Source organism: Leptonychotes weddellii, chromosome 6, assembly GCF_054177405.1.
Source record: "Leptonychotes weddellii isolate Sample4059 chromosome 6, ASM5417740v2, whole genome shotgun sequence".
Lineage (NCBI taxonomy): Eukaryota > Metazoa > Chordata > Mammalia > Carnivora > Phocidae > Leptonychotes > Leptonychotes weddellii.
The window spans coordinates 56,833,635-56,845,740 of record NC_138374.1 but is presented as its reverse complement, the minus strand read 5'-3'; the positions used below and the strand labels follow the sequence as shown (position 1 = coordinate 56,845,740).

The 12,106-nt window shown below is 40.9% G+C and overlaps 1 protein-coding gene across 1 annotated transcript in view; it reads right to left on the bottom strand.

Annotated features, from left to right (window-relative positions):
* Positions 1–11,473: 11,473 nt before the first annotated feature.
* Positions 11,474–12,106, bottom strand: part of RTKN2 (rhotekin 2) — a 79,089-nt gene continuing 78,456 nt past the window's right edge. Inside the window, exon 12 of the mRNA XM_081824183.1 lies at positions 11,474–11,664. Coding sequence (XP_081680309.1) covers positions 11,489–11,664 — 176 coding nt within the window. The 3' untranslated portion in view covers positions 11,474–11,488. The remainder of the gene's footprint in view (positions 11,665–12,106) is intronic.

Genomic DNA, 12,106 nt, shown 5'->3' with positions numbered 1-12,106 from the left:
TCAAGCCTCACAACTGTGAAGTTACTCTCTTTCCTCCTCTCCATACTGTTCTCTCTGGAAGAAAGTCACTCTGTGTAGCCTCAGCCTAAGGAGTGGAGGGTTATGCTCCATCTCCTGGAGAAGGGAGTATCTACATAAGTTGTATACGTGTGTGTGTGTGTGTGTATAAATATATATATAAATAAATATGTAAATAAATATATGTATCACATAAATGAAGATATATTAGAATTCTTCTCTTATTTATTTATTCAATCATTTATTGATAACAGTATGGATTCATGAATATTTATTTTATATTTTGTGTTATAATCTAATTCTACTTGGTTTTGTTGCTCACATGGTTCCAGCTTTGGCTGTTGGGACACTTCCATACCTTCTGGTGCAACAAGGTGTTCCAGACTCATCTTGTGCTGTCCCTATCCTAAACAATAGTGTCAGCCATTTCTACAAGGAACTCTGGTTTCTTTTAGTGGAGAAGAGTATTTAGAACCAAGAGCTGGGCACCAGGTATACTCACTGATACTGGTATGTCATGATATCCAGGCCTTCACAGTGGATAGAACTAGGATATAGATACACATATGTAAGAAAAAGGAGTTAATCGTGATACTTCCAATTTCAATCCAACAATGCAGGGTATATTCTACTCTTCCCCTTCTCAGACTTGTAACCCAACAGTAGAAACCTGGATCCCATTATCCTCAGTATTTGTATAATTTGCTCAAGCCTAGAATGCATAAAAGATGGTTTCGAAATTGCTGGCTTCTTACTGCAATGGACCATAAGAGTGTAGCCCTTAAAGATAATGAGTTTGGTATCTGTGACAGAGGCAGTAGAGGAAGGAAGTTAAGAGTTCAAATTTATCATGTCCAAAGTGTTGACTTTGGACAAGTTATGCTGCCTATTCAAGCCTCAATTTCCTCATGTATAAAATGGGAATAATGATGATGCCTACCTCACTGGGTTGTTGTGAGGATTAAATGGGCCATGGCTATAATAATATTCAGTACATGGAAGCTAAATGTTGTTTTAGACACATTCTGGGAACCCTCTTTTAATATACTGTGTAGAGGGAAAGCAAGTAACAAAATAAGGTGAATCTTAAGGGTTAACTTGTGCCTACACATTATTTTCTAGACCAATTACCAAGGGAACTGTTAGCAGAGGGATAAAACTGAGACTTGCTACCTTGTTTCAGGCATTATTGTAGGCAGTGCGGATACAGCAGTCAACAAAAACCAGTAAAAATCCTCGTCCTCACAGAACTTAACATTCTAGTAGGCATGTTTTGTACATCTACTGCTGTTTAATAAACTATCCCAAAACATGGTGTCATCAAACACAACTTTTTATTTCCTGAGTCAGGAATTCGGGGCCCAGACTGGCAGCTCTGTTCCAGATAGTGTTGGCCAGGGCATTCACTTGGCTCCATTCAGCTGATGACTATGGTAGGCTAGGAAGGTCAAAAAGGCTTTATTTACATGTCTGGAGCTTTGATATTACCCATATGTGGCCTTGCAGCACTTGGCTAGCTTGAGCTTCCTTCGGGCTTGCTGGTCTGAGGGTAGTTGATCTTCTTACTTGTCTCCAGACATCAAAAGCAGAAGCCCAGACCTGAGTGAGAGGAAACAGACTCCATTTCTTGATGGGGAAGTGGCAATGTCACCTCAGAAAAGAGCATATGGGATGGCAGCTAATGTTGTAGTCATCTTTGGAAGCAATCTACCTCTGAGAGAGAGATAACAAAGATAAATCAGCGAAAATAAACTGTAGGAGAGAACTAAAGCAGGGAAGGGTGTAGTATGAGTTGCAATCGGGACTCATTGAGAAAGTTATGTTTACATTAAAACTTGAAGGAAATAGAGGAAACTGGGGCAAGAACATTCCAGGCAGAGGAAACAACAAGTGCAAAGGCCCCAAGGAGGAATATGCTTTGCATATTCAAGACAGCAAAAAGACTGATTTGTCTGAAGCAGAGGGATGAGGGGTCTCAAGAGTGGGAGGAGATAAAATCAGAGAGGTAAGTGGTCAGCAGTTCATATAGAGTCTTGTAGGCCATTGCAAGAAGTTTGGCTTTTACGATGAGTTAAATGGAGAGCCTTGGTTGTTTTTGAGTAGGGAAGAAATACATATTGTATGTTAAATTGTCTTTTCACAGGATCCCTCTTTCCACTACCTGAGCACACACAATAGGAAGCTAAAAGAAGTAGGGAGACCAGTTAGAAGACGATTGTAATAATTCAGACAAGAGATGATGGTGGCTTGAATGAGGGTAGAAGCACTGGAGAGGTGATAAGTGGTTGGATTCTGGACATATTTTGGACCTACATCCAACAAGGTTTACTGATGAACTGGACATGGAGTAGGGAGGAGCTAGAGAAGCCAAGGATGATCTCAAGATTCTTGACCCTTACACCTAGGGGGATGGAGTTGGTATCCTCCAGATGAACTGAGAAGATCAGGACTGGGAGACAAGAGTAGAAGGTCATGTTAAGTTTGGAATGATTATTGGGCTTCCCAGTATAGCTATTTAATAAGAAGTGGGAGATGTAATTGATACATGCACCCACTTTTAGATACATAAGACATTTTTGGAAATGTACATCAAAACAGTTAACAGTGGTTACCTCTGGGTAATAGGAATCTTCATAAATGGCACTGGGATATAAAAGGAGAGACTAATACATGTCTTTGTTTTTAAATTTAATACCCTTCTATACCATGTATTACGTGAATGTATGTATGCGTTACTGTGTCCTGTATTACTTTTATAACTAGAAAATCATATACAATTTGTGTGGTTGGTGAAATGAATCAAGTCATCACAAATAAATCTTATCAGAAAAGCCCACATTGGACCAGGGTCTTGGCAATGTCCGTTCAAGCTCTGACACTGATATCTATGACTGGGAATTAACTGCTAATTCTTACCTTCTCTTCCTTCTCAGAGCTCTGTGAAATTTGGTGTGTAAACAGCCTCTCTAATTCACTTGCCTAATCTTGAAAACAGCACCAAGAGCTCTCAGCACTTACCTACCTCACAGGAAATTTGAGGTTGGATGAGATAAGGTGTTCAAATACTTTGAGTTACCACAAAGACAGGTGCTCATGTAGGCAGGTTATCATGAGTCCTGGAATATCAAGACATAGTAAAAAGAAGCTGTTTCTGCCTTTTGATCACACAGGCATTTTGATACTCTTGAACTATTACTCTTCATTTAGTCTGCCGTAGAATGAGTGTTTCTCCCCAAACAGTATTCATTTTAGCGTTTTTGTTCATGCCTTCTGTCAAACAAGATTTCCGCAGCCTTTGATTTTTATCAAGATTTACTTGACTTTATTCTTCAAAGCATTTAATTCAAAGTTCACTCTATCAGTGGGTGGATTAGTTGAGTAACTGAAATATCAGTGTTGAATGCCATAAGAGTTTGTTAAATTATTTCTCTTCACAAGAGATGTACTTACCAAAGTCATGCACTAATGAACAATGAAGTGACTGTCTAAATAGTAGACATCGTTAAAAGAAGTTACTGGTACACAGTGAATGAAAAATAATAAACAGTGACAGCTCTAACAAACGTTCATTCAATGCCCCTTAAGCATTCTTCTAAGGCCATTATGTGTCAGGTACTGTATTAGGTGCTATGAATACGAGAAGAAAACACATGTCTTTTCCCTCATGAAGCTTATATTCTGCCAGAGAATTGCCACATTGTGTTTTAAGTTTGGCGTCACCATTTTAATGAAGTATTTGAGATGCTATGTGAAGAGGAATTTGGAGGTTACAGGCTGTACCCGTTTCTGGAAATTGTGTAGTTGATTACTATTACTTTGAAAAAAATCACCTTTAGTCCCACAAAGGTAAGGAGAAACCCAGAAAATCACCACCGAGCAGAATCACAAAGTACAGTCAGTGGAAAAAGTTGCAAGTCTCAGGAAAGATGAGCCATCTTTATATGTAAGACCTTTCTTAGAACTAGAACTTACAAGAAATTAGGCTGAATGTTCTAAAAACAATGTAAGATTAAAAAAAAAAAAAACACCCAAACAAAAACTTATGTCAAATACAGGCTAGAAATTCACAGATATTATGGACTCCTGGGAGTGGCTTCTGTCTCTGGAAGGTGGTTGAAATAGATTGCCTTTGAGATTCCTTCCTAGCTTGAAGGAACCTAAATAAGTATGATTGTGAAGTTGTATTTTCTCTAGAGAAAGATTTCTCAACAGCCAAATACACCCAAGATGCTAAGATTCTATTTATATTTTATAATTATTTAACAATGATCTCAAACCAGAGATGGAGCTAAAGAAAACAAACAGGCCTTGTTAATTACTGAAGAGAGTTAAATAAAAGTATAGATTTTACCAGATACTTTTTTGCCTTAAGTTCATTAGAAATCTTATCATTTGCGGGCCACATGTCTGTCAAATTTCATTGGTAAACCACCAAACTGGTCAACGATCAGTCCAGGGTCCCCTGCCACCACCAGCATCCCCAACTCCCCAGAAATCTTGCTAACGTCTTTCCCCTCGCTTTTGCCTCCTTGTTCTAATTAATTTTCCACCCACATTTCTGATTTCAGTGCCAACTTCAGATGACTCTTGTTTCATCTTAAAATTTAGCTTACCGTTCCTTGCTTCTATAATTATTCTTTAAAAAGACCTCCATAGTAAAAATAAAAACTCACATTTTTGATCGGCAGCTTCTCCAAGTTGACTGGCACTTAGGTGCACATCCTAAGCTAATGAGCATTTGATTGCAACAGTTCCTCTGGCTCTGATTCAAAAAGGGCTCCTGGCAAAGCCATTGTCTCGCTTTCAAATGGTGGTGAGACATCAAAGGAGGAGTTCCTTCAGGAAGAGCCCGGGTTAACCGAACATGGGAATTCATGTTAATACAGTTAACGCATGACTACTGGCTCCTCACCTTGCAGCCACCCCAAGCTGGGTTGTCTTCTAAGCCGTCTATCAGATGTTTCTTGTGTTTTGAACAACTTCAGGAGTTGGGACAGTAAGAATAGCCTTAGCAGCTAACATTTGTTGGACACGTACTATTTCCTTGGAACTTTGCAGATAGCTTTATGTGTAGTTTCCTCATTGAATCCTTGCAATGACCCTCTGAAGAAGGTCCTATCATTACCCTTTTACAAGGTCTGCAGCTTAGCGGCCTTACGCTGACTGGCTTAAGGCCAGTGGGTGAAGGCAGCACCCCTCCCTGGGACTCAGTCCTCCACTGGGTTCCTTCAGCACTGCGCTGGCCAGACTGTGGAGTGGGATTCCCTGTGGGAGGGAGCCGGGCCATCACGCCTTTGCTTTCTCTTCTCCATGCCTGCCTCCCCTTCTAGGAGAGCTCATTCTTACCTTTTCTTGACTTGTACATTGTATCTTGTCCTTATTTTGTTTCACTTTGGGAAATCATCTATAATTCAGCTAAAGCTTGTACTTAATGCATGTAGATATTGTGAAGTTCCAAAAAGAGATCCCTTCTACGTATCTCAGTAAAGTTTTGTTAAAGAAGGACGAGTTAAGTGAGCAATTTACTAGAAACAGGATTGATGAAGGAACACTATTTTGATTTGAGGGGGACAAATACAGAGACTTTATGGCCATGGAGGAACAGAGCACACAGTGAACCTGTTGGCATCCTTCTGTCTCTTCACTGGGATGGGAGTTGGCACAACAGGGACTGTGGCTATCAGCCCGTGAGGAAAGGACATGTGTCGTTTAATGAGATATGTTCTTTCCTTAATTCGTGGTCCCAGGAATCTGTTCAGGGCTCTTTTAAGCCCTTGGGAGACATGGAAGATTTGGGTGCCCCCTTCCCTCCACCTTATAGAATTCAAAAACAGGAGTACCATAAAACCCATTAAATTTAATCTTATATGGGTGCTGGAATTAATAGTTTCTTTTTTTCTTATTGAAAAATCTGCCTCTCTCTCTCTCTCACTCTCTCGCGCGCGAGTGTGTGTGTGTGTGTGGGGGGGGTGTTGTTGGATTGAGATTTGCTGTTTTGTAAACTGAGTAATCCAGTACTGAGCAGTCCAAATGTAAGTTTCTAGAAGGTCCCAACTAACTGCAAAAAGGAGAAAGAGGAGTTAGTCTAAAGCTCATCAGTTTCTAAACTGAATGTCTAGCAGCACCTCACGAAGACTCAAGGAATGCATTAGACTAATGGTTTCCAAATTGCTGTGGGAAAGCCCAAGGTCCTAGAGAGCAGCTCCTGGGACTGCAAGAGTGGGATAGGTAGGAAGCAGGATGGGGAGGCCATGCGCTCCTTACTCCCTTTCCACTCCAGAGTAGTTGCACTGAGACCTGTTTTATTATTAAAAGACCCACATAAGATTTTGCTTGGAAATGGGGTCCTGCTGCTGCAACAAAAGCATAGTATTGTGCACTTGTCATTTTAATGCTGGTTATTGATCAGAAAAGTACTTGTGTTTTTTTCTGGCACTGGAACTAAACCCCATGAATCAATTCAAGTAATCTATAATCTCCTTGAGGACAGAGACTAGCCTTCATCCTCATCTTCCCCTGCCCGGGCAGCTAGCAGAGCCCTACATATGATGGGAACTACTAAAGTGTTGGCTGAATGCATGTCGTGTTTTCCCCATTACATTAATAATACAAGTCATCTGCTACTTCCCAAGAAGTTCACGGCAGAAAATTAAACAACAGAGTATTTTCACTGGTGTTGATCAGGCCTGTGGTACATTTAATCCAACACTTTCTGGGCTCTCCACTCGAAGCATTTTATTTTAGTAATTGATTTGGGTTGAAATCAGTCTAAAGCGGCATCATAGCTCTGCATTTTTATTGAGTTTCATTTCTTGGGATGCTTTGCTGCATGAAATAGCAAAGGTGTGGAAGTATCCTGGGCACACCATTCTAATTTCCTGAAGAAACTTTGAATGACTCATTTGGGGATGATGTCAGCATTGCTCTCATAATTGACTATTTAAAAAGCACTTTTGGTATCACAAATTACAGAAAAAAAAAAAAAAGTACAGTTGCATTTCCCACAGAGGGGGGCAGGAATCATGAACTCCATTCAGAGGGCTTGGTATGGATGGACGCATGAGGTTTGCCCTGGGCCCGTGAACGTTTCCTGCCTTCAATCTGTTCATGGCTCTGGGTCCCTCTTCACAACCCTTCAGGCCTCTCCTTCCTCTTGCCTACTGAAAAGAGAATTTGATAAACTCAATCATGCTCAGATGTCGCAGAGGGAAGCAATTTAATGTGTCACCTTCTGCTTGTAAAGAGGCTGGTAGGTAAGAAGAATCAAGTCAATGGTGTCACGTTAGTGACCTGGATACATGTGAAAAGTTATTTTATCTTCTTAATTTTTTTTTTAATCAAGCCAGCGGAGGCTTGATCCTCTGAGCACCTTTGTATTGACAAAGCAAGACTCAAAACTAGCCCCTGCCATCCATGGACTTCACAGGTAACAGTGGCATGTACAGGCTACTGTTTTTCTTCTAGAGACATGGCGAACGTGCTCCCCCAATTCCAACTGTCACCACTCCGGCCCTCCTGCTCTAAAGAGAGTAGGTCACAGGTGATCTGGATGCCCTCAGCCCCCATGGCAGAGTTCTTCAGAAACTAAACGAAAGGCAAACACTTCAGTTCATCTGACATTCAAGGCAGTTCATCTGACCCCACTGCTTCATTCACCTTATTTCTCACTAATCCCCAGCCATGTGCAATTAAACCATTTCAGGCCCTCGGCATACCCTATATTTTCACGCTTTTTAAGGCCATCTATTGCTATGGAAACAAAGCCCCCAAAAGTTACTGGTTAAAACAAGAAGCATTGGGGCACCTGGGTGGCTCAGTCGTTAAGCGTCTGCCTTCGGCTCAGGTCATGATCCCAGGGTCCTGGGATCAAGCCCCACATCGGGCTCCCTGCTCAGCGGGAAGCCTGCTTCTCCCTCTCCCACTCCCCCTGCTTGTGTTCCCTCTCTCGCTGTGTCTCTCTCTGTCAAATAAATAAAATCTTAAAAAAAAAAAACAACAACAAGAAGCATTTATTATCTTACTATAAGTTTTTGTGGGTCAAGAATTTAGGAAGCACTTAGCTGATGGTTCTGGCTTGGAATTTCTCAGGAGGGTGGTCATGCCTGGGATCTGCTCCTGAGATGGCTCACTCAAAAGGTGGTGCTTATCACTGGGAGGAGGGCTCAGTTCCTCTTCAGCTGTGTCTCTTCCAGGACTGTCTGAGGTTAGCTGCTGGCTTTTCTCAAAGTGAGCGATCCAAGAGAGAGTGCTCAGGGGCAAGCTGTCCTTATAATGACTGAGCATCACAAGCTGCTACACAGCATCACCTCCACATCGTCTGTTAACTAGGACTGAATCATGAAGTCTACATTGAAGGGGAGGGGAATGAGGCTCCACCTTTGAAGAGAAGTGTCAAAGAATTTGTAGATGTATTTTAAACCACCATAATGCTCCTGCCCTACCATTTGCTCTGTTCCTTCTGCTCAGAATGCCCTTCCTATATAGGCAGGGCCCCAAAGGACATGACTTAATAGTTAGCAGCATCCTGGTCTCTTCCCAACAGATCTGAGTGGCACCCCAAATCCCAGGCATGGCGATCAAAACTGTCTCCAAATATTGTCAAATGTTCCATGGGGAACACAAATGACCCCTGGTTTGGAACCACAGTTCTAGATGTTAAAAGTTCTGTGATTTATTTTTGTAACCCCGATACCAAACAGCTTTAATACGCTGATGTATTCACTACTCTAAAAGATGGTTCTAACAATCTAGAACGTGACTTTATTCTTTCAACTTTATGTTGCTGAGGACTCTGACTTGTCCTGTCCAACCATTTCCGGGCTTCCTTCACTCCTGACTCCAATAGCCTTTCAATAAATTCCCCCACCTCCCCCGTTTTTTTCAAGGTCTGGCTCAAATACCATTTCTTCCAGTTCTCCCTGATTTCCTTAGATGGAATTTATCTTTTCTTCCCCTTCATATTTCTATTATAATGCTTTCCACAGCTTAGTAGTCGATTCAAGTCTACACATACCCAAAGCAGGTCCCTCCTGAATGCCTCCCGGGGCCAAGCATCATGTCCAGAATAGTATATGCTGGATCTTACTGTGAATGAAATGGATTTTCATTTGGGGCTCTAATACAAAGGGATATACCCAGGGACCACATCACTAGGGGAAAAGTTTGGAAGCTAGTCTGGCAAAACTTGCCCTTAATGCTTTTTTGCTATTTCACATTTATTAGAGGCTGGGAGTACAATGAGGAAGTTGAGCACTCACTTTGGATCATGAATGATGACGTTCAAATCCTGTCTCACTCCCCATGAGACTTTAGGCAAGTTACTTAATTGTTCTGTGCCTTAAATCGCTCATTTGTAATATGGTGATTGTTATGATACCACCCTGAGGGGATAAAACGAGGCAGATCAACTTGGAGCTGCTCTAGCTGAATTAGGAGAGGGAGAACCAGAGGCCACTCTCTTGGCATCACTCTCTCTGGGTCTACCTCAAAGGTTATCAACTCAGGAGCCTAGGGCTCTCTAGATTAGTTTGAGATAAATACCAACAGCCATTCCAGTGGTTTTACTGATAGGAAAGTTGAACAGATGAATAAATAGCTTGCCCAGGCAACATGGCTAGTTAATGGTAAGCAAAGGACTAGAATCCAATTCTCCCAACTCATAAACTGAATACTCTTTCCACTAACTCTGCCAACTCTATTGCTGATGTCAACTATTCCTATTTCAGTTTGTCTTATTTTCCTGAACTGGCATTCAAGGTCCTGCATGTGGTCCAACATACCCTACCTTTCCCCTATTGCCAATTTTACTTTAGCCATGACAATCTTCACCATGTTCTGTGGATTCTTACCTTAAAAATAGTCTCACTGCCTTATCTAATCCATTCTTTTCCACAACTTTCATGACTACATTCCCCCCTTAAATTTGAATGCTGTAAAATTAAACTCCTCCAGGAACCTACTGGATAAACTGATTTCTATTTTACCTATTTCTCCTAGATTTGAAAAATCTTCCTATTACGACTTGCTCTCACATTGTCCCAAGATACTCATAGTACATAATTTTGCATTGCTTAACTCATTTTAGTAGTAAAAAGATACAAGGCATTTTGCACTTGTTGAAAAATTGCTTTGTAAAAGTTCTCATGCCTCTCTCTGATCTCTTATAACACTTAAAGTTAGATGTTTGTGTTATACTGATACTCTTTTATATCGCCTATTGTTGTTTTATGTATTATCTTTTCAACTAATTTCTCAGGTACACTGGTGGTAGATAGGGATTGTTTTAAATGTCTGTGTACAGATATATTACTGTTAGATATGCAGAATGCAAATTCAAGCAGTAATTCACCTCAATATTCTCTAATATGGTTGATCCTACAAACTCTTACATGAACTTCTCAAAAATAAGTATTCTTTTTAATTTTGCAAACCCCAATGGTGCCTAACATAGGACTCTAATATAGGGACAGTAAGTATTTGGACACATTTTTAGATATCTCTTAAAGTCCAATATTTTCACATGAAGTAAAAAAAAATGGGGCTGGGTTAAAATTCTTTTAAGAATATATGTATGTATGTGTATATATTGGCTAGATCTTCTCATTCCTTTCTTTATACATTTGTTATAATTTTATATGTCACACTATAGAGACAAGGTAAGAACTTATATGCCAGGCCCTGGGCTTTATGTTTGTTACCTGCATTATCTTAATAATCACGGCTATCGGGGTGCCTGGGTGGCTCAGTTGGTTAATAATCATGGCTATCCTATGAGGTAAATACTATTTTTACCTTAAAGATTAGAAAAATCCCAAATCCCAAATTTAGATAATGTTAAAAAAAAAAAAAGTCCCAAATTACACAGTGAGGTCGCACAGAGCTAGAACTAAATCCAGGTCTAATTCCAGAATCCACACTCCTAACTACCATGCAATATGACCCCAGGCAATTCTTCTGTGTTTGCTTAGTGCGCTACTGAGTTAATACATATGCTTAGCACAATGCCCTACACATATTTACCCGATACTATTCCTCCATCAGCATTTTGCTGTGACAGGATTAAAAGGTCAATAAGACATGCTCCCTGTCCTTGAAAAACCTAATTTGTGATAGGTAGAATTCTAAAATGGCACCCCAAGATGTCCTGCCCTATGAATATATCATGCCCATGATCATATTATATGCAAAAGAGATTTTTCCAGATGTAAGTAAGGTTACTAATCAGTGGATCTTGAACTAATGAAAAGGGAAATTATCCTGGTGGGCTACATCTACTCACATAATTCCTTTAAAAGTAGTTTTCCCCAGCTGGTAGTGGATGGAAAAGTCAGACAGATTTGAATTAGGTAGATTCAACTCCTCCATGAGGGGGATTTAATTCAGCAGACTTAATGAGTTGTTGCTATCTTTGAAGAGGGGGCCGTGTGCCAAAACTGGAGCGTGACCTCCAGTTGCCGAGAGTGACCCCTGCTCAATCCACAAGCACTAGGAACTGAATTCTGCCAACACCCGAATAACAGATAAGCCTAGAAGTGGATTTTCCCCAGAGGCTCCAGATTAGAGAGCCCAGGCTGTCCAGTACCTTCAATGTCGGCCTTGTGGGATCCCAAGCTGAGAGTCCACTGAGAGCCCATGCAGAATTCTGATCTAAAGAAATGTGAGATAATAAATGTATGTTGTTTTAAGTTGATAAGTTCATGGTAATTTGTTATACAGGGGACAAATTCACAAAACTAATATGTAAGGGAACACAAAACTATAAACAAGGGCTTGGGCTGTAGAAGTAGGAATAAAACACAAAGAAAGGAGTGTAATTATCCTGGTGGAGAGGTTGAAGAGGGCATGAAGTCTTGAGGAATTTAGAGGTGCTACCATTTTGAAGAATGAATAAAATTTGCTGGCTGTGGGCTGAGGGAAGAGTGCGTGAAGAAGAGAGGGAGGAGAGATATTCTAGGCAGAGAGGAGAGCATAAGAAAATGATGAGCAAGCAGAAACTTGTTGCGGCAACGTCCAAGTGCTGAGAGCAGCAAGAGAAACGCGCCCAGCAGGGCGTGGCAAGTTGGAAGGGGGCTGTGAGGCTTTCCGTCAG